At 47.3% G+C, this 26,864-nt stretch overlaps 1 protein-coding gene across 1 annotated transcript; it reads left to right on the forward strand.

The window, feature by feature from the left end:
* Window positions 1–8,522: 8,522 nt before the first annotated feature.
* On the forward strand, window positions 8,523–13,169 carry GDF5 (growth differentiation factor 5; the record flags this gene model as incomplete). Its single annotated transcript, XM_080716769.1, has 2 exons — window positions 8,523–9,135; window positions 12,295–13,169. The coding sequence occupies 2 exons, from the start codon at window positions 8,523–8,525 to the stop codon at window positions 13,167–13,169; spliced, it is 1,488 nt and encodes a 495-aa protein (XP_080572895.1).
* Window positions 13,170–26,864: the final 13,695 nt, after the last annotated feature.

Raw genomic sequence — 26,864 nt, forward strand, 5'->3', positions numbered from 1 at the left:
CGCTCTGTCCTGGTGGGAGGGTCTGTAAAGCTTGTTTCCATGCCAGTGGCTTCTCAAGGCTCCCATCCTCTACCTCACATTTGACACTAATATTGCTGACAGGAGAGGGGGAGGGAAGGGGACCCAGGGACCCAGGGACTCTGTCCCAGTAATTAAACATGTCGGGACTGAAGCGTTGCCAACGGCAGCATCTGGTTGCAATTACTAGTGGGGACTAAAGTGATTAGTCACCTTTATAGTGAGTGCCAGGCAGGAACCCTGGGCTTTTCCTTGGAGAGGGCCTTCCAACCAAGCTGAGTCCCCTTCCTGCTCCTACCCCATTCCTGAGAGTTCTTTGCTCCTCAGACAATAGCCCCTGCTCTGAGACTCCTCCAGCCCATGGGGTGAGATCTGGGTTGCAAGTCAAGAATGCCTAGTGTCTCCCACCACCCTATTGTCCTGTGTTGTCAGAGGCCAGAGTAGGGCTTTTTCCCCTCTTTTTTCTTTTGATGGTACTGGGAATTGATCCCAGGGACATTCTACCTCTGAACTACACCCCGATCCTATTTTATTTTATCTTTTATTTTGAAGTAAAGTGTCATGAAGTTCCTGAGGGCCTTGCTAAGTTGCTGAGGATGGCCTCAAACCCATGATCCTTCCTGTGCCAGCCTGTAGTACTAGGATTATAGTGTATGTCACTATGCCCAACTCAGAGGAGGATTCTTCTTTTTTATGAGTTTTTTATTTTTTATTTTATTTTTAAATTTTTTATTGGTGTATTGTAGTCGTACATCTTCATGGAGTACAAGATGGTAGAGGCATACATGCACACATCACTCAATTAGCCCTTCCCCAATTCCCACCCCATTGTCTTCCCCCTCCTTTTCATGTATGGCTTAGGGACTGACTTTGATATGTTTGTTAATGTACATCATGTATGTTAGGGAATTATTTCCCTCTTCCCCTCTCCTACCCCCCTCAGTTAGGTCCCTTATTTGCTCATCTATAGAATCTCTTTCTTCATCTAGAGTTCTTCCTATCACCCATTTTCTCCCTAGCGTCTACAAATTAGTGAGAACATCCAATTTCTTATTTTTTTGTAACTGACTAATCTCACTTAGCATAATGTTCTCCAGTTCCATCCATTTCCCTGTAAATTATGTAATTTTGTTCTTCTTTATGGCTGAGGAAAATTCCATTGTGTACATAGCCCATAATTTTGTAATCCATTCATCTGTTGAGAGACATCTTGGCTGGCTCCATAGTCAGAGTAGGATTCTTGATATAAAATATGTTGAGAGCAAAGCATGGTGGCGCACGCTTGTAATCCCAGTACTTGTGAGGCTGAGACAGGAAGATTGCAGGTTTGAGGCCAGCCTCAGATACTTAGTGAGGCCCTCTGCAACTTAGTGAGACCCTGTTTCAAAATAAAGAATAAAAAATAGAGCTCAGGGTGTAGATTGGAGGTAGAATGCCCCTGGGTTGAAGCAGAAATTTGCCTTCAAAAATATTTTAACCTTTCTGAATATCAACTTCTTTATCTGTAATGTGGGGGGTACCAAGAATACCTTCATCATGGAGTTGCTGTGAAGATAAATAAGATAAAAATGCAGCTGGGCATGGTGGCACACGCTTGTAATCCCAGTACTTAGGAGGCTGAGACAGGAGGATTGCAGGTTTGAGAACAGCCTCATCAAGTAGTGAGATTCTCATCAACCTACTGAGACCCTGTTTCAAAATAAAAATAAGAAATAGGGCTAGAGATGTAGTTCAGAGGTAGACTGTCCCTGGGATCAATCTCCAGTATCAAAACAAACTAATTAATTAAGAATGCAATGGTAGCCGGGTGTGGTGGTGCACACTTATAATTCCAGCATTCAGGAGGCGGAGACGGAAGGATCATGGTTTGCAGACAGCCTCAGCTACTTAGCGAGGCCCTTCACAACTCAGTGAGACCCTGTTTCAAAAGTTTAAAAAAGCCAGGCCTGAGCTGGGTGTGGTGGCGCACGCTTGTAATCCCCACGTTTCAGAGGCGGAGACAGGAGGATCGTGCAGGTTCGAAGCCAGCCACGCTGGCTTAAGAGACCCTGTTTCCAAATAAAAAGTATTAAATAGAGCCGGGTGTGGTGGCACACGCTTGTAATCCCAGCATTAGGGAGGATCGTGGTTTGAGGACAGCCTCAGCTACTTAATGAGGCCCTCCGCAACACGGTGAGACCCTGTTTCAAAGTAAAGAATAAAATATTGGGCAGGGGATATAGCTCGGAGGTCAAATGCCTCTGGGTTCCATCCCCAGACCTGCAAAAAAAAAAAAAAAAAAAAAAAAAAAAAAAAAAAAAAAAAAAAAAAAAAAGCCGGGCGTGGTGGCGCACGCTTGTAATCCCCGCGCTTGGGAGGCGGAGACAGGAGGATCGCGCAGGTTCGAAGCCAGCCCCGCGCGCTGGCTTAGGAGACCCTGTTTCCAAAAATAAAAATGTAAAAATAGGTCTGGGAGTGTAGCCCGGAGGTAGAAGGGCTTCCAGGAATCCCAGTACCACCAAAAAAAAAAAAAAAAAAAAAAAAAAAAAAAAAAAAGTATAAAATAAGTCTGGGAGTATAGCCCGGAGGTAGAAAGGTTTCCAGGAACACCCCAGTACCACCCAAAAAAAAAAAGTTTAAAAAAGACTAAAATATGGGGTCGGGGGTGTAGCTCAGAGGTACAGTGCCCCTGGGTTCCATCCCGGGTACTGTAAGAAACAAAAAATGCTTGACAGGTTTTAGGCAAATCATGTTTTTTGCTTTCAGTACTAGAGATTGAACTCAGGGCCATTCTAACTCTGAGCTACACCCCCAGCCCTTTTTTTAAAAATTCTTTATTTTATTATTTACTTATTGTGGTACTGGGGATGAAACCCAGGGGCATTCTACCTCTGAGCTACACCCCCAGCATTATTATTATTATTATTATTATTATTATTATTATTATTATTATTATACTGGGGGTGAAACCCAGAGGCTTTCTACCTCCAGGCTATACTCCCATACCTATTTTATATTTTATTTGGAAACAGGATCTCACTAAGTAGCTGAGGCTGTCTTCGAACCTGTGTGATCCTCCTGTCTCAGCCTCCCAAGCACAGGGATTACAACCGTGTGCCACCACGCCTGACCAGCCCTATTATTTTTATTTTATTTTATTTTATTTGGCAGTACTGGGGATTGGATGGGACCCAGGCGCATTGTACCTCCAAGCTACACTCCCAGCCCTATTTTTTATTCTTTATTGAAACAAGGTCTCACTGAGTTGCAAAGGGCCTCACTAAGTAGCTGAGGCTGGCCATGAACTCTGATACTCTTGTCTCAGCCTCCCAAGTGCTGGGATTACAAGCATGTGCCACCACACCACACCTGGCTTTAATTTTCTATTTTGAAACAGAGTCTCACTAAATTACAGAGGGCATCACTAAGTAGCTGAGGCTGGCTGAGGACCTGCAATCCTCTTGTCTCAGCCTCCCAAGTACTGGGATTACAAGTGTGCACCGCTGGCAAATCATGTTTATGATTAATTTAATTGATTTCCCCACAAAAACCCTGTGTGAATTCAAGTGTGGTGGAGCAGGCCTATAATTCCAGTATCTGGGAGGTTGACAAGAGGAGGATCACAGGTTAGGGGCCAACTTCGGCAACTCAGCGAGACCCTGTTTCAAAATAAAAAAATAAAAGTCAGGCATGGTGTCAGGCATGGTGGTGCACACTTGTAATCCCAGCATTTAGGAGACGGAGACCAGAGGATCGCAGTTCGAGGACAGCCTCAGCTACTTAGCGAGGTCCTTTGCAAATCAGTGAGTCCCTGTTTCAAAAATAAAAAAAATAGTCGGGCGTGGTGGCGCACGCTTGTAATCCCCACGCTTGGGAGGCGAAGACAGGAGGATCGTGCTGATTCGGAGCCAGCCTCACTGGCTTAAAAGACCCTGTTTCCAAATAAAAATATAAAAATAGGTCTGGGAGTGTATCCTGGACGTAGAAGGGCTTCCAGGAACCCCAGTACCACCAAAATAATAATAATAATAATAATAATAATAATAATAATAATAATATAATAGAAATAGAGCTGGGTTGTAGCTCAGAGGTAGAATGCCCCTGGGTTCTATCCCCAATACCACAGCAAGAAAGAAAGAGAGAGAGAGAGAGAGAGAGAGAGAGAGAGAGAGAGCCAGCCAGCCAGCCAGTCAGGCATGATGGTGCATGCCTATAATCTCAGTATTTGGAATCACAGGTTTGAAGTCAGCCTCAGCAACTTAGTAAGGCCTTTAGCAACCTAGCAATACCTTGTTTCCAAATAAAAATAAAAAATATAATAGGGCTGGGTGTGTAGCTCAGAGGTAGAATGCCTCTGGGTTCAACCTCTAGCAGCCCCTCTCCGAAAATAGAAAAAGGGCTAGGGGTTACACTCGGAGGTAGAATGCTCTCGGGCTCAATCCTCAGTACCAAAAACAAAGAAACAAACAAAAACCTCTTGTGTGAGTACTGTCATTATCCCTGTGTAGAGTTTCAGAAAAGTTAGGAGGATTCCCAAGATCACACAACGGTGTATAGCAGAGCCAGGATTCGAGGCCAGGTCTGTATTCAGAACTCTTGCTCTTTATCAGAGCATGGGGTATAGGGATGTCTGGACTATTTGACTCACTCCTGCCTCCATTTATTCCCTTGATGCAGCTTACAGGATGCCTAATAAGTGGTAAAATAGAACGTATCCCTTTAAGGAACTCGAAGTCCAGCAGGGAAGGCATGATGTGTGAAAAATGATGGCTTTTGTATACAAGAACCCATTAGAGAGTCATTCATCCATAGCACACATACTGAGAATCTGCCACGTGCTAGGCCAGGCACTGGGAATAAATAAAAGACAGGTCCGCTGTAGTCTAGTTATAACCTAATGGGGAAGACAGATATGTATGTCAGTTATGATAGATATAAGGAATTAGGTTGTGTTAAAGCATGAAAAAAGGACACAGATGGAAGAAGTGAACTGTGTCGGAGATGGGAGCAGAGGCAAGACAGAATAGACTGAGCTGCCAGAGTGGAAAGCTGCACAGAAAATGTGTGATGGGAGCCGGGCAGGGTGGCACCTGCCTCTGCCCCCAGGATTCCAGACGGGGGATCACAGGTATGAGGACGGCTTCAGCAGCTTAGCAAGGTCCTCAGCAACTTAGTGAGATCCCGTTGCAACAAAACAAACAAACAAACAAACAAACAAAAAACCCAGAGCCGAGAGGTAGAATGCCCCTGGGTTCAGTCCCCAGTACCAGGAAGGAAAGAAGGAAAGAAGGAGGAAAGGAAGGGAGGGAGGGAAAGAAAGGAAAGGAAAGAATGTACGATGGTAGTGCAGAAGGAGTGTGTACTTTCTGGGGGAGAGAAGGCTTCATGGAGGAGATGGCACACAACACTTGCTCAATGGGTAGGTTTCAGGCAGAGGGAATGTTGGACAAGAGAAAGAGATCCTGGAGGCCTAGAAGACAGTTATAAGGGGTCAGAGGTAAGGAGATGGAACAGTGATAGAGACAGTAGGATTGAGTAGAAGGAGGAATGTCAGAGGCCTGGTTAAGGGCGGACAAGTCAAAAGGAAGACCAAGCATGGTGAACCTACAAGACTAAGGGGACAATAATGAATCCAGCCCTCCGAAAGCCCCCAAGACAGCCTGTGGTGCATTGGTCCTTTGAGGTGGGGAGCTGGAGCGCTACTGCATTTCTGTTCTTTTTTCTTTCTTCCTTTTCCTTCCTTTCTTTCCCCCCCCCCTTTTTTTTTTTGGTACTGGAGATTGAATTCAGGTTCATTCTACCTCTAAGCTACACCCCAGCCCTATTTTTTTTTTTTGAAATGGAGTCTTACCAAGTTGCCAAGGCATACCTGAAATTTTAATCCTCCTGTCTCAGCTCCTAAGTAACTGGGTTTACAGGCATGTGCCATCATGCCCAGCTTCTACTGCCTTTTCTGACCTAGGAGCACCAGATGAAGCTTGGAATGGCCAAGCCATCCTGCTGGGCTGGAAGATCAATGACCCTGAGAGTCATACCATGAAAGACTGGTGGACCACTTGAACACCCAGCTGTGAAAGTTTGTTTGTTTGTTTGCTTGCTTTGTGCTTGGGATTAAACCCAGGGCTTCACACTTGCCAAGCATGTACTCTTCCACTAGGTTACACCCCCAGTCCCCAGCATGTGTGTGTGTGTGTGGGGGGAGAGTGCTGGAGATTGAATCCAAGAGTGTTCTGCTTCTGAGCTATACCCCCAGCCCTATTTTATTTTATTTTTATTTTGAAATAGGGTCTTGATAGATTGCTGAATGTCTCACTGCATTGAGGCTATCCTGGAATCTGTGATCCTCCGGTCTCAGCTTTCCAAGTACTGAGATTACACCAAGTATTGAGATTACAGGTGTATACTAGTATACCCGGCTTGGAACTTGTTCATTCACCAGACATTCACTAACTTCTACTCTGTACCATGCTATGCCAGGAAACCAAAAACAATCTTAGCATTTGAACAGATCTGTCGGGTTGGCTCAAAGAATTTCAGAAGGTTAAAAGCCAGGTGTGGTCGTATATGCTTGTAATCCTAGTACTTGGGAGGCTATGACAACGGGATCACAAGCCCAAAATCAATCTCAGCGACTTAGAAAGACTCAGCAACCTACCAAGATCCTGTTTCAAAATAAAAAGGGCTGTGGGTGTAGCTTAGAGGTTGAATGCCTCTGAGTTCGGTCACCAGTACAAAAAGGAGGAGGAGGAGGAGGAGGAGGAGGAGGAGGAGGAGGAGGAGGAGGAGGAGGAGGAAAGGAAGGTTACCTGGGCTGACAGAATAGCTCAATGGTAAAATGCTAGCCTAATATATATGAGGTCCTGGTTTCTATCCCCAGCACTGCAAAAGGGGAGGGGGGGAGGTTCAAGAGGGAAGCCTACCTGGCTACTGCTTCTGCTGATGCCCCATCCATCTCACAGCGACAAATGTCACTCTGGTGAAATGTGCAGGAAGGAGTCATGGGCTCAGACTGGGAATAGCGGTAGACTTCTTGGAGGCAGTGAGTTTCCTGATGAACACCTCAGGATGAGAAGGACTTCCTTCCATTCCAGATGACAGGAGCAGCTTACCTCCATGACCCTGTGGTAAGTTGCCCAGAGGTTCTATGTTGCAAGCACTCAGCAAAAAGGGGGTTTCCGTGCTTCAAGGAGCGCTCTATGATACCCTTGTGCCCAAATGGAATTCAGGTTTCTTCCCCGGCTACCAAAATAGCATCCTGGGGAAAACAGCTTCTCCAGCTTCCAGCAGGGGTCGCTGCTGCCCCAGGCTGGGGCTGCCTCCTGACTCAGCCAAGCTGCTCTTAAGAAAACTCGTAGGACTTAGATGGGGTAGTGGCAGGGTACACCAGTACCTGCTTCCAGCCAAACAGGGGGCCCCCGGTGGCGGTGCCCCAAACCCTGAAGGAATCATGTGGGCTCAGCCAATGGCATTGGGAGGGAGGAGGAGTGCAGTGGGCACTGATATTTTTTTCTGCCTCTGGGTCACCACGAGTTTACTAAAATAAAAGAAACTGTGAATAAATGCTGCCATCTGTGCTCCCCCCAAAGTGTGCTTGTACACACACACACACACACACACACACACACACACGCCCCAGACTAGACGCAGGACTTGAAACTGCTTTAAAAACACTCCAAGAACTTCACTGAAAACCCAGACTCCCCATGCTTGAGGGGCTTCAGATCTCTGAGCTCACCCCTCAGCGGCTCTCCTCAGGATGGAGGGGTGGGCTGCTTTGAGAGGTGGAGGTGAAGACCCCTAAGTCTGCTCCGGGGATTGGGAGGCCCCCTAAGCCTTGAGTCCCGCGGCGGGGCTCTGTGCCAAGAGCCCTCCGTGAGCTGTGGCCTCAAAAGGGCAGCGGTGATTTTTTTTTCACATAAATATATTGCACTTAAATGAATTTAGACAGCATGACATCAGAGAGTAATTAAATTGGTTTGGGTTGGAATTCCGTTTCCAATTCCTGAGTTCAGGTTTGTAAAAGATTTTTCTGAGCACCTGCAGGCCCGTGTGTGTGTGTGTGTGTGTGTGTGTGTGTGTGTGTGTGTGTGTGTGTGAAGTATTTTCACTGGAAAGGATTCAAAACTAGGGGAAAAAAAAAAAACTGGAGCACACAGGCAGCATTACGCCATTCTTCCTTCTTGGAAAAATCCCTGAGCCTTATACAAGCCTCCTTCAAGCCCTCAGTCAGTTGTGCGGGAGGAAGGGGGCGGTCGGCTTTCTCCTTTCAAGAACGAGTTATTTTCAGCTGCTGACTGGAGACGGTGCACGTCTGGATACGGGAGCATTTCCACTATGGGACTGGATACAGACACACGCCCGGCGGACTTCAAGAGTCTCAGACTGAGGAGAAAGCCCTTCCTGCTGCTGCTCCTGCTGCCGCCGCTGCTCCTGAAGACCCGCTCCTTTCATGGTTTTTCCTGCCAAGCCAGAGGCACCTTCGCCGCTGCCATTCTCTGCGGTGTCGCTCAGCGGCTGGCCAGAGGATGAGACTCCTCAAACTCCTCACTCTCTTGCTTTGGCACCTGGCTTGGCTGGACCTGGAGTTCATCTGTACTGTGTCGGGTGCCCCTGACTTGGGCCAGAGACCCCTCGGGGCCAGGCCAGGATTAGCCAAAGCAGAGGCCAAGGAGAGGCCCCCCCCGGCCCGCAACATCTTCAGGCCAGGGGGTCACAGCTCTGGTGGGGGAGCCACCAATGCCAGGGCAAAGGGAGGCCCTGGGCAGACACAGGCTAAGAAGGATGAACCCAAAAAGCTGCCCCCGAGGTCTGGTGGCTCCGAACCCAAGCCAGGACCCCCTCCCCAGACCAGGCAGGCTGCAGCACGGACCGTGACCCCAAAAGGACAGCTTCCAGGGGGCAAGGCACCCCCAAAGGCAGGATCTGTCCCCAGCTCCTTCCTGCTGAAGAAGGCCAGGGAGCCCGGGCCCCCTCGAGAGCCCAAGGAGCCATTCCGCCCGCCCCCCATCACGCCCCACGAGTACATGCTCTCGTTGTACAGGACGCTGTCCGATGCTGACAGGAAGGGAGGCAACAGCAGCGTGAAGTTGGAGGCCGGCCTGGCCAACACCATCACCAGCTTTATTGACAAAGGGCAAGGTGAGGGTCGGCGGGGGCAGGGGCGTCTGCGAACACCGAGGGCGTCCTGACCCTCTCGCGTAACAGGTGGGGGATGGCGGACACGGATGGTGGGCACACGTCTGGCCTGGGTGGGTGTCTGGGACTTACACATACCAGATCCGAGCTGCCGGCATGTCAGCACCGGAGGGCCCCTAGGGACCCCCAAGTCCAATTCCAGCAGAGTGCAGAGGAGGGCACCAAAGCCCAGAGAGGAGACAAACCTGCCAGTGGGTGGCAGAGTTGGAGAAGCCTCTGGGTGTACCTGTGTGGGTCAGCCGAACGGGCCAACGCTCTGTCTGGGGTTAGCTCAGACAGCAGAGAGAGAATGAATCTTTACATCCTCGTGGTTCCGCCCGCTCCAGCTCAGGTCGGGGCAGAGGGGGCAGGCTGGGTAAAGACAGCAAAGGGGCCATCTTGGCGCAGTGGAAGGAGGTGCACACCTAGGGCTAACTCACAGTGCAGCCCTGGGAGAGAGCCCCTCCTGACCCTGGGGGCTCAGTTTCCCCATCTGTACACCTGTACGGGAGTGGGATGCGGTGATCTCTGAGCGCTCCTTAAGTGTAAAGATATGTGTCCTCACTTGGCCCTTGGCAGGCCTAGCCCGGCTTTCCCTCTCAGCTGGCTGTGTGAACTCAGCGAGACCACCCCCTCCAGGCCCTCAGTTTCTCCACAGTGCGAGGAGGGAGGAGACCGGGGACTGGTTGCAGAGGTTGTGCAGCCCACACACTCTGGTTCTGAGCCTTGGGACTTGGGCTGGCAGGGCGGGGGAGGGGCAGAGTGGGAGAGGCTCCTCATTAGAGCTGAGCTGTGGGGGAATGACAGGGGGTGGGGTGGGGGGAGGCACCAAGGCAGCAGGTCTGGCTGAGGTGGGGGAGGCGGCCTGGCTGGCTGCCCAGCCAAGAAAAGCTGTGATCCCTTGGGGGCTCATAAAATAAGTCCTCATGCCCCCCCAGCACAGAGGGAGCTTGGGGAGGGAGAGATGGAGGGTTTAAAGGCCTAATTAGTTACCTTCTGGGGCAATATATGAATGCTCCCTGATGGCAAATTGGTATTTAGACAGGGGGTCATGCTGATTCAGATATACTACTGAGCTTCTTACATACACAGCCTTTGATTTTACACACATGCTGAATCACATGCACGCACGCACACCTTATCATACACTTACATATACATTCACACCCTTTAAATATTCACCCAAGCCTGTCTATACATACTTATAATGTATCACACATATACACTACCCAGTGCTGTCACACACACACACACACACACACGCACGCACGCACGCACACACACACACACACACACAATAGGCAAAGGCACATACACAACAAGACCATTAGGCTGGGAAGCCAGAGAACTGAATTGTAGACTAGCTTTGTCATTACTTTGCTGTGCTACCTAAATTGAGTCGCTCTCCATTTCTGTGCCTCCTCTGTAAAATGAGAACACTAAGGTCTCTTTTAAGGTACAGTGGAAGACAGGTGCAGTGGCACACACCTGAAATCCCAGTATGTGGAGGCTGAGACAGGAGGATCGAGGTTCAAGGCCAGCTTCAGCAACTTAGTGACACCCTGTTTTAAAATAAGATAAATAAGTAAAAAGGGGCTGAGGGTGTAGGTTGAAAGGAGATGCCTCTGGGTTCAAACCCTAACCTTAAAAATAAAAAAATAAAAATAAAGGTATAAGCCGGGTATGGTGGCACACATTTATAATCCCATACTTGGGAGGCTGAGCCAGGAAGACTGCAGTTTTGAGGACAGCTTCAGCAAGCAGTAAGACTCTCATAAACCTAACAAGACCCTGTTTCAAAAATAAAAATAAAAATAAAATAAAATAAAAAACAAATAAATAATAAAATAGCTGGGTGTGGTGGCGCACACTTGTAATCCCATCATTTGGGAGGCTGAGACAGGAGGATCGCAGTTCACAGATAGTCTCAGCTACTTAGTGAGGCCCTTTGCAACTCAGTGAGAACTTGTTTCAAATTAAAGGATAAAAAAAAATAGGTCTGGGGGTGTAGCTGAGACGTAGAATGCCCCTGGGTTCCATCCCCAGTACCGCTAAATAAATAAATAAATAAATAAATAAATAAATAAATAAATAAATGTATAGTGGAAGCAAGCTGAGCGCTGTGTCAATGTCAGTAATTCCAGTGATTCAAGGAAGCTGAGGCAGGAGCCATAAATTCAATGGCCAGCCTGGGAAATTTAGTTTAGAATCTATCCCAAAAGAAAAAATAAGCCAGGCATGCTGGCATACAACTGTAAGCCTAGTACTTGGGAGACTGAGACAGAAGGATTGCAGATTTGAAACCAGCCTCAGCAATTTAGTGAGACTGTCAGCAACCTAGCCAAACCCTGTTTCAAAACAAAAAATAAAATCCAGGCATGATGGTGCACGTTTGTAATCCCAGCATTTGGGAGGCTGAGACAGGAGGACAGCCTCCGAGGCCCTCTGCAACTCAGTGAGACCCTGTTTCAAATAAAAAATAGGGCTGGGGTGTAGCTTGGAGGTAGAAAGCCCCTGGGTTCAATCCTCAGTACCACCAAAAATAAATAAATAAGTAAATAAATAAGTAAATAGGGTTGGGGATGTAACCTAGTCGTAAAGTGCTCGAGTTAAATCCCCAGTGTCACTAAAAAATTATGAAGCAGCCGAGGACAAGGTGTAAATACCCTTGGCTAAAACTCCAGTTCTGTTTCTTCCTAGCTAAGTGACCTTGAGCAAGTCACCTAACTTCTCTGGGCTTCAGGTTTCTCCTCTGGGAAAACAGGTTATTTTAGTGTGCACCCGTCTCTCACACATGAAGTTATCATGTTAGATCATGGATAGAAGAGAGATGGGTAAGAAGCAGCTAGGGCCGAGGACTCTAATATACACAGATCACAATGACACAAACACTCAGAGTCCCCCGAATCATCCACAGTCACATCCACAGATAAACACCCCTACTCTGTTAACGGTGTAGGTATCTCCCTCGTTTGGAAAAAGGCTCTCAAGTGTTTTGAGTGTTGGCCTCTGTCGCAGTGGAGAAGAGGTTAAAGGAATCTCTCTTGAGGGGGAAAGAGCCAGGGCCTCCCTTGAGGCCTCGAAGTGAGGTTGCAGGAATTCACTTCTGGCTGTTCCCTCTAGATGACCGAGGTCCTGTGGTCAGGAAGCAGAGGTACATGTTCGACATTAGTGCCCTGGAGAAGGACGGGCTGTTGGGGGCCGAGCTGCGGATCTTGCGGAAGAAGCTCTTGGACACGGCCAAGCCAGCGGCCCCCGGCAGTGGGCGGGCTGCCCAGCTGAAGCTGTCCAGCTGCCCCAGCGGCCGGCAGCCGGCAGCCCTTCTGGATGTGCGCTCCGTGCCAGCCCTGGATGGCTCTGGCTGGGAGGTGTTCGACATCTGGAAGCTCTTCCGAAACTTTAAGAACTCAGCCCAGCTGTGCCTGGAGCTGGAGGCTTGGGAACGGGGCCGAGCCCTGGACCTCCGTGGCCTGGGTTTTGACCGGGCTGCCCGACAGGTCCACGAGAAGGCCCTGTTCCTGGTGTTTGGCCGTACCAAGAAACGAGACCTATTCTTTAATGAGATTAAGGCCCGCTCGGGCCAGGATGATAAGACCGTATATGAGTACCTGTTCAGCCAGCGGCGGAAACGGCGGGCCCCACTGGCCACACGCCAGGGCAAGCGACCCAGCAAGAACCTCAAGGCCCGCTGTAGTCGGAAGGCCCTGCACGTCAACTTCAAGGACATGGGCTGGGATGACTGGATCATCGCACCCCTGGAGTATGAGGCTTTCCACTGCGAGGGGCTGTGCGAGTTCCCCTTGCGCTCCCACCTGGAGCCCACGAACCACGCAGTCATCCAGACCCTGATGAACTCCATGGACCCCGAGTCCACACCACCCACCTGCTGCGTGCCCACACGTTTGAGTCCCATCAGCATCCTCTTCATCGACTCTGCCAACAATGTGGTGTACAAGCAGTATGAGGACATGGTTGTGGAGTCTTGTGGCTGCAGGTAGCAGCACTGGTCCTCTGTCTTCCAGGGTGGCGCCTCTGAGAGGCCCTCCTAGCACTCCTGGAATCACAGGGGGTCAGGGAGCTGCAGCCAGAGGGGTTCCAGCTGTTTTTTCCCTCTCAGTGTGACTTGGGCTAAAGGCCTCCTATTGACAAGTCCCTGAGTCTGAGGATGTCTCCTTCTGCTACTCCAACAGGTGGGGACAGACTCTGAAAGGAACTGAGATCCGGGAGACAGTGTTTTCCAATGAGACTCAGCCAGCTATCTCTCCTTACCTGGGCCTCGTGGGCCTCTGGACTCTCCAGGGGGCACTGGTGCTATCCTATCCTAAGCACCTGTGGGAGAGACACAGGTGTCACCTCCTCTGCACCTCACCTTTGTGCCTGGTGACTCTCTACCCCTGGGGCAGATGAGCTGCTGCTTGGGCCAGGATGGAAGAGCGCTTGGGTAGGGGTGAGGAATATGAGGCTGTTAGACTGTTAGATTAAAATGTACATTTTGATGAGATAAAAAGCAAAACTGTGCCTAAAACTGTGGCCGATTTCTTGTTTGCTCCAGGGATCTATCACCCTCAAAGAATTCCTGACCCAGAGAGGGTGGGTTGCTTCATGTGTGAACTCTGTTTCCCAGGCCTGGGCCCCACCCCCTCCTGGAAGCTGACGCTGAATGGGGCAGAGAGTACAGCTAAGCAGGCCGGTGCTCACCTCTAACCCTGTTCCTAGTCCTTCCAAAGGCCCATTGGTCCCCAGCTCCATCTGCTCCATTGGGGCCTGGCAACAGAGTCAGATTTTTATATTACTTGGTTGAGTTTGTTGTGTCTAAAATGAATCTGTGAGAACCATGCTGGGAATTTCATTTCTTTTTAAATCCCTCCAAGCCCCAGGTCTGGCATGGTGACACAGGCTTATAATCCCAGTACTTGGGAGGCTGAGACAGGAGGATCACAGGTTTGCAAAAAACCAACCTCGGCAACTAAATGAGGCCACCCCCAACTTAGTGAGACCCTGTTTCAAAGTAAAAGAATAAAAGAGGGCTGGAAGTGTAGCTCAGAGACAGAATGCCCTTGCATTCTATCTCTAGTACCACCAAAAATAAAATAAAACCATCCCTACTTGGTTTTCTAGTATCTACCATGACCCCTTTCTCCCCATACTCACAGAATTAATTAGGCAACATTTAAAGGGACCTCCACTTCTCTCCAGGGAGTCTGGGACACCAGGGGTCTCCTGTCCCCTATGAGAGCATCTCTGTTTTGCCCTGGCTGCTGTACCTTGCACCACCTGGTCTGTGGCCCTGCTGCCCTCCAGGTCAGCGCCCTCGCTACTCCTTCCTGCTCACCTATCAGCTCTCACAGCTCTAGAGGCAGAATTGGAGTCCTGCTCTCACACTTTATTTATTTGTTTTTGTTGTTGTACTTGGGATGGACCTCAGGGGCATTCTATCTTCGAGCTATGCTTCCAGCTCTATTTTATTTTTATTTTCAAACAGGGTCTCATGAGGTTGATGAGAGTCTCACTACTTGCCGAAGCTGGCCTCAAACCTGCAATTCTCCTGTCTCAGTCTCCTAAGTACTGGGATTACAAGCGTGCTGAACCATGCCCAGCTCTCACATTTTATATTATATAAATATGTAATTACTCATTAGATAAATAATCTCTCCACCAATCTCATGTAGTCCAATGCCCGGCACATCCTGATCATGTTTCCTACTTGGGGCTTGGCTCAGAGAAAGTGCTCACTTCCATTTTCCAGCTGGAATCTTTGAGGAGGTAGGAGACCTGAACTTCTGAGAAAAGAACACAGTCTCCTGGTGGGGAAATTTAAGCACCTGGGTGCTCAAGCTGAGGGCTCAGGGCCAGTCTCTACCTGGCTGAGGAGAGGTACAGGGAGGATCAGGAGAAGTCCAACTCCCTGGTTTCCACCCAGGGGCCTCCAGTTTCCCCACTCTCTCCAGCTGAGTCTTTGATTTCCGGGGCTCCCAGCCAAAGCTGTCTCAATCGTAGGGCTCCTGTCCAGCCACAGGCAGATCTTGTGTCCTTTCCCTCTGGTCCTGAAACTTGGGTTGTCAGGATGTGAAGCAAGAGCCCAGTGCAGGGGGCAGCTACCTTTGAGCTGCCTCCTGGGTTTGGAGGGGCCAGACTGAGCCCGAGCCCAGCTCTCCCTGGCCACGCTTCACTGTGTTTGGCTAGTGGCGAGTCTGGAGCTCTAAAGTAAACAAAGGAGCTGCCATGGCAGACAGAGTTCTGGTGTGTGAAGAAGGGAGTGAGCCTGGGAGGCAGGTGCTGGGGAAGCCAGGAGCCAGCTGTGGATACCAGAACAGCATAGAAGCTGGGTGGCTGGAAACCCCAGGGCAGGATGGGATGAAGGGTCACGGGAGGCAAGGGCTGCCACAAGTACTTATTTCCTGGGCTTCTTGTCCCTGATTTCTTGGAAAGTTCTGACAGAATTTGAGCTTCTCCCTGCCTTAACCCCAGCAGGGTGACATCTGAGTCACAGTGCTCTTCCTGCTGAAGGTCTCAACTTTCTTTCTTTCTTTCTTTCTTTCTTTCTTTCTTTCTTTCTTTCTTTCTTTCTTTCTTTTACTGGGGATTGAACCCAGGTACATTCTACCTTGAAGCCACATCCTCAGCCCATTTAATTTATTTATTTTTGTGGTACTGGGAATGAAACCCAGGGGCCTTCTACTGCTGGGTATACTCCCAGATCTATTTTATATTTTATTTAGAAACAAGGTCTCACTAAGTTGCTGAGAACCTCACTAAGTGGCTGAGGCTGGCTTCAAACCTGCACAATCCTCCTGTCTCAGCCTCCCAAGTATTGAGATTACAAGTATGTGCACCACAAACAGCTTATTATTATTATTATTTTTTTTTTTGGAAACAGGGTCTCACTAGCTTGCTGAGAATCTCACTAAATTGCTGAGGCTGACCTCAAAACTGTGGTCCTCCTGTCTCATCTGCCCAAATATTCGGATTACAGGTGTGCATCTCCACAACTGGTTTAGGTCCCCACCTTGAATGGTCAGTAGTGGCTTTGGCCCACACCTCAACCTTACCTGGATCGATCATCCCTCTTTCTGTTTCTCTCTCTCTCTCTCTCTCTCTCTCTCTCTCTCTCTCTCTCTCTCTCACTAGGGATTGAACTCTCAGAGGCATTCTACCTCTAAGCCACACCCCCCAACCTGGATTTATTTTTTATTTGGAAATAGGGTCTCTCTAGGTTGCTGAGAGCCTCACTAAATTGCCGAGGCTGGCTTTAAACCTGCAATCTTCCTGTTTCAGCCTCCCAAGAACTGGGATTATAAGCATGTGCCACCACTCCCAGCCTGGCTGGAAATCTCTTTCACAAAGGAGCCACTCAGACTGTGCTCCCTCCTGCCTCTCCGCCCATCTCTGGGATCCAGTCCCAGCTCTGTGGGTGGCAGGAGCCCTTCCAGCCTCACTGTGGATCCGTGCAAGTGCCTCCTTGAAAAATGTTCCCCACCAGTTCCTACCTCAGACCCAAAAGTAGGAGCCACACATTTATGCAGTGCATTCTCACCCAAAGTTCTGTCTCTTGTTTTGGGCATGAACCTTGCTGTCCTCATTTGTACAAAGAAAAAAAGAAAGAGCCGGGCATGGTGGCGCACGCTTGTAATCCCCGCGCTTGGGAGGCTGAGACGGGAGGATCGCGCAGGTTCGAAGCCAGCCGTGCACGCTGGCTTAGGAGACCCTGTTTCCAAAATTAAAAAATGTAAAAAAATAGGTCTTGGAGTGTAGCCTGAAGGTAGAAGGGCTTCCAGAAACCCCAGTACCACAAAAAAGAAAGAAAGAAAGAAAGAAAGAAAGAAAGAAAGAAAGAAAGAAAGAAAGAAAGAAAATGGGTAAATGATACACCTGTTTCATGGGCCTAACTGTAAGGATATGAAAGGTACTCAGAGCTGACACATACCTGTGATCCTAGTACTTAGGAGGCTGAGACAGGAGGATTGCGGGTTCATAGCCAGCCTCAGCATTAACAAGACCTTGTTTCAAAATAAAAAATAATGGTGCATGCTTGTAATCCCTGCGCTTCAGAGGCAAAGACAGGAGAATCGCGCAGGTTCGAAGTCAGCTGCGCTGGCTTAAGAGACCCTGTTTCCAAATTAAAAAAAAAAAAAAGTATAAAATAGGTCTGGGAGTGTAGCCCGGAGGTAGAAGGGTTTCCAGGAACCCCAGTACCACCAAAAATAAATAAATTAATTAATTAAAATTAAAATTAAAAATTAATTAACTAATTAATTAATTAGAAAATAGCCAGGTATGCCGGGCGTGGTGGCGCACCCTTGCAATCCTAGAACTTGGGAGGCTGAGACAGGAGGATCGCAGGTTCGTGGCTAGCCTCAGCTACTTAGTAAGGCCCTCTGTAACTTAGTGAGACCTCATTTCAAAATAAAGAATAAAAAATAGGGCTGGGGGTGTAGCTTAGAGGTAAAATGCCTTTGAGTTCCATCCCTAGTACCTAAAACACAAAAAACAAAACAAATACGGCTGGGATGTAGCTCAGAGCTAGAATGCCCCTGGGTTCAATCCCCAGTACTACAAAATAATAAATAAATAAATAAATAAATAAATAAATAAATAAATAAATAAATAAGGTGAGGGGTATAATTCAGATGTAGAATGCCTCTGGGTTCAATCCTCAGTACCAAAAAAAAAAAAAAAAAAAAAAGGTACTCAGCATAGTCCTGGGATAGAGGTGGCACTCATCAACATTAGCTGTGGTCAGTATTGTACTATCCTAAGAAGGAGGCAGAACTATTATCTCTCCACCATTTCTACAGATAGAATGCTGGTACCCAGCTGGGCATGGTGGAATACGCTTATAATCCCAATACTTAAGAGGCTGAGCGGGGAGGATGGTGGGTTCTCTGCCAACCTCAGCTACTTTTTGAGGCTCTCTGCAAGTTAGTGAGACCCTGTTTCCAAGTAAAGAGTAAAAAACAGGGCTGGGAGTGTAGCTCTGGAGGTAGAATATCTCCGGATTCAATCTCTAGTACTACCAAAAAAAAAAATGAGAGAGAAAAAGAAAGAAAAAGAAAAAGAAAGCAAGCTGGAACCTAGAGAGGGTGTGTCAGGCAGGGCAGCACCCACAGGCCTCCTGTGGGCTGCTAACGCTTTGTCCCTACTTGTCTGGGCCCCTCACTCCAGTGACCCCAGTTCTGGTAAGCAGCCGAGTTGCCTTCCTGGGTCTTGTTTCCATGGCTTTAAAAGTAACTCCTTGGAGACACACCATGCTGTCAGTTCCTTGGGCGAAACAGCAGAGCAGAGCTTAGGGGCAGGGAACATGAGAAGCCCAGAGGGGAGGCAAGAGGAACCTTCCAGGGCTCTCTGCTCCCCATCGCTTGGCCCCTTCCACATCTCCATGTCCCAAGGTCACAACGGGAGAATCAACTTCACTAGAGTTTAGGACACCCAACTGTGGAAGGCTCAGACTTCCTCCTGACTCCCCTCCTAGTGGATTTGATTTGAGCACAAATGTGAGGAGGTAAAGTTGGGAAGGGTCTTCCGGCAGCCTGGCTCCACTCTCCAGCTGTGATTTTGGGCAAGTTATTTATTTTCCCTATCTGTAAAAGAGAGATAGTCAATTTCACTGGGCCTTGTAATGCTGAAATTGAATTGAGGGTTGCAAAGGAAGCAAACACCAACCAGGTTATTAAAAACTGCTGGTTTAATCAAACCCGCGCCTTTGGGGAGTCTGCTGGCCACGGGAGAAGGGACCGACGAGCCGCACAGTCTAGAGAGTCCCGCATAGTCCCAGTGGGCCAACAGAGTCACGTGGCAGAGCAGAAGTACCGATGTTTTAAGTGGAGGAGGCGGGTTTGGGGTGGGGCTGGCAGTGTGGGAAATGCCGATTCTCTCGCGACATCCGTAATCTCGCGATCTCTGGAGTCAGCCTCGCGACGCCTAGAGTCTCGAGGCACCTGAATTCTCACGATATCTCTGCTTCTGGCTTCCGGGGTTCTGCCTCCTGTCCCTGCTGTGGGGTCCCGTGGGGGAAGAGAGGGACCTGACCTATCAGGCCTGAGATTCGGGATATTTATTCACTTAATCAGTCTTTGATTTACTCATTAATCAACTAGTATTTATTGAGAGTCTCCTATAGGCCAGGCATTGTTGAGTGTTGGGATAAGAACAACCATCACAATTGTTAATGTTTATCAAGGGCTTACTACATGCCAGGTGCTAACAGCACTTTGCAGGGATTTTCTTACCCTATAATGATCTTGTCCTCAGGGTCCATGAATAAATGGGAGAAAAAAATAAAGATCCCAAAAGATGTCATGATAAAATAGACTGAATCAGAGGAAATGAAATCAAACAGGAGAAAAGGTTAAATTATTTACACTCAAAACCCAACTGCACAAGGACAGAATATGAAAAAGTGTGATTTAACAACTTAAGATGAGAAAGACATGGTTTAGGGGAATATGACCTCAGAAGACTTAACTGGATATAATATGGCTGCCTAAATGCTAATACAGTGTGAGCTTCCGGGCTGGGGATCTACTCATTATTGAGAGCTTTTCTAGCATGGGAGAAGCCCCCGGGTTGGATCCCAGCACTGGGGGTGGGGGTTCATAAACACGTAGTGTACAGATACATGTAATATACTGTGTTCATTAATTTTCTGACTTTTTCACCTAAGCCATAGTGGGTGGTTCAGAGGAGGACACAATAGAGAAAGGACTAGAAATAATATATGATTCAACTGAAGAAACTAGAGTTATAATAGGAAGAGAGGAGGAGGAGAAGGAAAAGGAGGAGGAGGAAGGCAGCAGCGGTTTAGAAGAAATGAGATCACAGCCTTTAGGAACTAAAGGACTACTATGGGTAAAATAAAGTTTTTGTGCTTCCAGAGACTAAATCTACACACAAAGAGACATACTGCAATTACTGTCGTGTACTGTGCGGTTCCCCAGACCAGACACTGTTAAATGCTTTCATTGTAGTTTCATTCATTCCTGGAACCATCCTTGGAGAGAGCTGCTCTAGTTTGACAGATGAGCTACTGTACTACTGCTTCTTGGGCAGATTTCAGACAATTTTTTTTTCTCTGTGTGGTGCTGCTGATGGAACCCAGAAGCCTTCTACCTCCAAGCTACACCCTAGCCTTTATTTTTATTTTTTGTTTTGAATCAGGGTCTTGCTAAATTGCTGAGGGCCTTACTAAGTTGCTAAAGCTGGTACTTCTCCAGTCTCAGCCTCCCAAGTACTGAAATTACAAGCATGTACCACTTCAGATGAATTTAAAGAAGAATATATATATATACTGTTTTGTGCTGGGTGTGGTGGCACACACTTGTAATCCCAGCATTTGAGAGGCTGAGACAGGAGGATCTTGGTTCCAGGACAGCCTCAGCTACTTAGTGAGGCCCTTTACAACTCAGTGAGACCCTGTTTCCAAATAAAGAATAAAAAATAGGGCTGGGGGTGTAGCTCGGAGGTAGAGTGCCCCTGGGTTCCATCCCCAGTACCACATACACACACACAAGACTAATGTTTTGTGTAGCTGGACGTGGTGGCTATGATAAAATAGACAAAGTACCAAGTTCTCTATGGTCAAGAAGACTTGGATAAAGCCGGGCGTGGTGGCGCACCCTTGTAATCCTAGCATTCGGGACGCTGAGACCTGGAGGACCGCGGTTCGCGGACAGCCTCAGCTACTTAGTGAGGCCCTCTGCAACTTATTGAGACCCTGTTTCAAAATAAAGAATAAAAAATGGGGCAGGGGGTGTAGCTCGAAGGTTGAATGCCCCTGGGTTCTACCCCTGACCTGCAAAAAAAAAAAAAAAAAAAAAGAGTTGGATAATTACTTGAGAAACAATTTTAGCATGGTTTAAAAGAGAATGTGGGGTTGGGAAGTTAGCTAGATAAACAATAGAGTTCCCACCAACCCTACACATTGAACAGAGGGAAGAGCTTTGGTGTCACACTGTGTGAAGTCAAATTCCAGCCTTGCTCCGTGCTAGCTGTATGACCTTGGGGAAGATCCTATCTTTCTTTTTTTTTTTTTTTTTTTTTTTTTTGGTGGTGGTACTGGGGGTGAAACCTAGAGGTTTTCAACCTCTGGGCTATACTCCCAGATCTATTTTATATTTTATTTGGAAACAGGGTCTCACTAAGTTGCTGAGAACCTCACTAAGTAGCTGAGGCTGGCTTCGAACCTGTACGATCCACCCGTCTCAGCCTCCCAATCACTGGGATTAGGAGGGTGAGCCACCATGCCTGGCCATATCTTTCTTTACTGAAGTTTCTTTATATGTCAGATGGGGACTGAGATAGTTTCTATGTTCCTGTAAAGAGCTGTTAGGAGGGTTATAGATAATGCATATAAAAATATCTTTTTTTTTTTTTTTTTGGTGGTACTGGGGATAGAACCCAGGGGCCGTCTACCTCCGGGCTACACTCCCAGACCTATTTTATATTTTCTTTGGAAACAGGGTCTCTTAAGCTAGTTAAGGCTGGCTTTGAACCTGTGCAATCCTCCTGTCTCAGCCTCCCAAGCGCGGGGATTACAATCATGCGCTACCACACCTGGCTAAAAATTTTTTTTTTTTGCTGGGCATGGTGGCACATGTTAATCTCAGTACTTGGGAGGCTGAGACAGGAAGATTGGGCAGATTTGAAGCCAGCTGGCCTCAGCTACCTAGTAAGGTTCTCAACAGGATCTCAAGTGAAATCCTGTTTCCAAATAAAATATAAAATAGCTCTGTGAGTGTAGCCTGAAGGTAGAAAATTCGTGGGTTCCAGTACCACAAAAACAACACAAACAAAACAATTTTTTGTTGTTGTTGTTTGCGGGTCTGGGGATGGAACCAAGGGGTAATCGACCACTGAGCTACACCCCCTGCCCTATTTTTTATTCTTTATTTTGAGTCAGGGTCTCACTAAGTTGTGGAGGGCCTCACTAAGTAGCTGAGGCTGTCCAAGAACTGTGATCCTCCAGTCTCAGCCTCCCGAATGCTGGGATTACAAGCGTGCGCCATCAAGCCCGGCCTTTTTTTTTCTTTTCTTTTGAATTGCGGGTCTGGGGATGGAACCCATGACATTCGACCTCCGAGCCATCCCCCCCACCCCAATTTTTTATTCTTTATTTTGAAACTGGGTCTCACTGAGTTGCAGAGGGCCTTACTACGTAGCTGAGGTTGTCCACGAACCGCGATCCTCCAGTCTCAGCCTCCAGAATGCTGGGATTACAAGCGTGGGCCACCACGCCTGGCTTATTATCTCTTTTCTTGACAAGTTCAACATGGTCATTATTTTTCCCTAATATCAAAACAGTTTCTTTGATAAGTAGTTGGCTTGCATGTAGGGACCATTCTATAAGAAAAACATTTACTTTAAAGCCAGATGCGGTGCTGCATGTCTGTAATTGCAGTGCTTTAGAGTCTAAGACAGAAGGATTGCAGGTTCCACGCCAGTCTTCTCTGTTTAGTGAGACCTTGTTTCAAAATAAAAAATAAAATAGTCTGGAAGTGTATATCAGAGGTAGAATGCCTCTGGGTTCAATCACTAGTAACTCACACACACACATACACACGCACAAACATACACACACAAAAATTATTATTATTATTTTTTGTGATACTGGGGATTGAACCTAGGAACATTCTACCTACAAGGTACACCCCAAATCCCTTTTTTTTTTCTTGCATTACTGGGGATGGAACCTAGGGACATTCTACTTCCTAGCTACACCCCCAACTCGATTTTTTAATCTTTTTATTTTATTTTATTTTTGTGGGTCTGGGGATGGAACCCAGGGGCATTTGACCTCCGAGTCACACCCCCTGCCCTATTTTTATTCTTTATTTTGAAACAGGGTCTCACTAAGTTGAGGAGGGCCTCACTAAGTAGCTGAGGCTGTCCAAGAACCACGATCCTCCAGTTTCAGCCTCCGGAATGCTGGGATTACAAGCATGCGCCACCACGCCTGGCTTTCTTTTTATTTTTGAAACACTCAGTTGTGAAGGGCCTTGCTAAGTAGCTGAGCTGTCCTTGAACTGCAATCCTCTAGTCTCCGCCTCCTGAATACTGGGATTACAAGTGTGTGCCACCATGCCTGGCTTCCAATCCTATTTTTTATTTTTTGTTTTGAAATAGGAGCCACGAGTGCTGGTGCACGCTTGTAATCCCAGCATTTGGGAGGCTGAGACAGGAGGATCACTGTTCACCAACAGCCTCAGCTACTTAGTGAGGCCCTCCGCAACTTAGTGAGGCCTTATTTCAAAATAATGAATTAAAAAATAGGGCTGGGGGTGTAGCTCGGAGGTAGAATGCCCCTGGGATTCATCCTCAGTACCAAAAGAGAAAAAAAAAAAAAGAAAAAGAAAAAGAAAGAAAGAAAGAAAGAAAGAAAGAAAGAAAGAAAGAAAGAAAGAAAAGTCTTACTAAATTATAGAGGGCCTCACTAAGTATCTGAGGCTGGCCACAAATCTTCAATCCTCTTGTCTCAGCCTACCATGTACTGCAATTACAATAGAATAATAATGTTAAAAGTACTTTAGCTTTATCTGTAATATGTTATTTTAAAAAAGAGAGAGAATGTGAACCAGGCTAGCATTTGGGAGGTTAAAACAGGAGGTTCACAGTTCTCTGACAGACTCAGCTATGTGGTGAGGTCCTGTGCAACTCAGTACGACCCTGCTTCAAAATAAAGATTAAAGTAGCCAGGCGTGGTGGCACACGCTTGTAATCCCAGCATTCGGGAGGCTGAGACCAGAGGATAGCGGTTCGCAGACAGCCTCAGCTACTTAGTGAGGCCCTCTGCAACTCAGTGAGACCTGGTTTCAAAATAAGGGGGGAAAAAAAATAGGGCAAAGCCAAGCATGGTGGTGCAAACTTGTAATTCTAGCATTCAGGAGGCTGAGACAGTAGGATCGCGGGGTTCGCGGACAGCCTCAGCTACTTAGTGAGGCCCTCTGCAACTGAGTAAGACCCTGTTTCAAAATAAAGAATAAAAAATAGGGCAGGGGGTGTCACTTGGAGGTTGAATGCCTCTGGGTCCCATCCCCAGACACACACACACACACACACACACACACACACACACACACACACACAAAAAAAAAAAAAAAAAAAAAGAATAAAAACTAGGGCTAGGGGTGTAGCTTGGAGGAGAATGCCCCTGAGTTTAATACCTGGTATTGCTAATAACAACAACAATAGCCGGGTGTGGTGGCGCACGCTTGTAATCCCCGCGCTTGGGAGGCTGAGACAGGAGGATTGCATGGGTTCGAAGCCAACCTCAGCTACTTAGTGAGGCTCTCAGCAATTTAGTGAGACCCTGTTTCCAAATAAAATATAAAAAAGGTCTGGGAGTATAGCCCGGATGTAGAAAGCCTCTGGGTTCCACCCCCAGTACCACCAAAAAAAAAAAAAAACCCAAACAACAACAACAACAACAACAATGAAAAGTGAAGTTTCCAACTTTTATTAGGTCCCCCATTTCCCCCCAGCCTCCTTTTCCACCTTTCTTTGTTAACCTTTAAACTTTCTCCACTCTTCTAAACCACATCCCAGACCACCTGCATTTCCTTTGAGTAGAAAACCTCACTCTCAAATACATAGAACAAATGAAAGCCACGAGAAAGGAAATTACATATCAATCTTTTCTTGTGCTTTCAACGTTTTAGTACATCATCCTCTGTGTGAATCACTGACATGACTTATTTGCATTCCCTAATAATTGGATATGGCTCAGGTGCTCCTGGAGGCTCATGTGTTGGAAGACTGGTCCCCAGGTGGCAGTCCTGGGAGATGATACAGAACCTAAAGGTAGGGCCTAAGCCAGGTGTGGTGGTGCACACTTGCAACCCCATTACGTGGGAGGCTGAGATAGGAGAGTCACAGGTTCGAGGTCAGCCTTAGCAACTTAGGCCCTCAGCAACTTAGTGAGACTCTGTTTCAAAAATAAAAAAATAAAATGGTTTTGGGGGTTTAGCTTAGAGGTAGAATGCCCCTGGGCTCAACCCCCATTACCGCACACACACACGCAAAGTAGGGTCTTGTGGGAGGTCCACGGGTCAGTTGAGGATGCTGCTATGGGGAAAACATTAGTTTTCAGAGTGCTGTTAAAAGTCTGGTTCTCTCTGACTTCCTCTTGGCAACGTGGTTGTTGGCACTCACTTGTTCCTGCCATGGCCGTCGCCATGGGGTAAAGCAGCCAAGACGGCCTCAATAGAACAGGGCCAATGCCAGCACCATGGCCCTGAGGCTCCATAACTGCGAGCTTGATGAGCCTCTCTCATTTACAGGATTATTCTGCCTCAGGCATTTCATCAGGACAATAAGAAGTCACGAATGCATCAGATTTTGTGTCATATTTGCTGCTTTCTTTTTCTTTTTTGGTACTAGAAAATGAAACTATGGGCATTCCACCTCCAAATGATACCCCCAGCTCTTTTTATTTTTTTATTTTGCAACAGGGTCTCACTTGGTTGAGACCCTGTTATTTTATTTTATTTATTTTGCCGAGAGTCTCACTAAGTTGCTGAAGCTGACTTCGAAACTGTGAAGCTCCTGCCCCAGCCTCCCAAGGACTGGGATTACAGGCGTGTGCCACCATATCCAGCTTTACCTTTGCTTCTTAAATTTGATTAACTAGAATGTTTCGCTTATCCCTGTTTTAATATGTGATGAAGCCGGGTATAGTGGCGCACGCTTGTGATCCCAATATTTGGGAGGCTGAGAGAGGAGGATTGCAGGTTCCCGGCCAGCCTCATCTACATGGTAAGGCCCTCCACAACTCAGTGAGACCCTATTTCAAAATAAAGAATAGAAAATAGGGCTGTGAGTGTAGCTTGGAGGTAGAATGCCCCTGGGTTCCAACCCCAGTACCGAAAAAAAAACGTGATGAAACTTGTCCTAATTTGTGTAGCAGCGCTACGTCACTGGTTTCCAATACTGAACATGTAAGCTACCCAACTGTGTGCAGGAAGTATCTTGATTTCAGTTTGTAAGACCCTTCAAGTGAGGAACATTTTTATATTTAGCATAAAAACAAAAACAAATTTATGTACTAAAATCAAGAGTTTGTAGATCATGTCTACTTTTTGGTCTTCCATTTTCACATTTAACACTCTAATCCATCTTACATAGAGCAGTCGAAGTTAACTTCTTTTTTCTTTTTTTGCAGAAGTGAGGATTGAGTTTAGGGGCATTCTACTCCCAAGCTACACCCTCAGCCCTATTATTTATTTATTTATTTATTTATTTATTTATTTATTTATTGGTACTGGGGGTTGAACCCAGAGGGATTCTACCTCTAAGCTACAAACCCAGTTCGATATTATTTCTTATTTGGAAACAGGGTCTCACTGGGTTGCTGAGAGTCTCACTAAGTTGCTGAGGCTGGCTTTGAACCTGCAATCCTCCTGTCTCAGCCACCCAAGTACTGGGATTACAAGTGTTTGTCACCATGCCCAGCTTTTTTTTTTTTAACAAGGTGTCTTGCCAGGCGTGGTAGCACATGCTTGTAATCCCTGCACTTGGGAGGCTGAGAAAGGAGGATTGCGCAGGTTCGAAGCCAGCCTCAGCTACTTAGTGAGGCTCTCAGCAACTTAGTGAGATCCTGTTTCCAAATAAAATATAAAAAAAGGTCTGGGAGCCAAGTTTGGTGGCGCATGCTTGTAATCCCATCATTTGAGAGACTGAGACCAGAGGATCGCGGTAGCCTC

The sequence above is a fragment of the Muscardinus avellanarius genome (genome assembly GCF_963383645.1).
Source record: "Muscardinus avellanarius genome assembly, chromosome: 19".
Lineage (NCBI taxonomy): Eukaryota > Metazoa > Chordata > Mammalia > Rodentia > Gliridae > Muscardinus > Muscardinus avellanarius.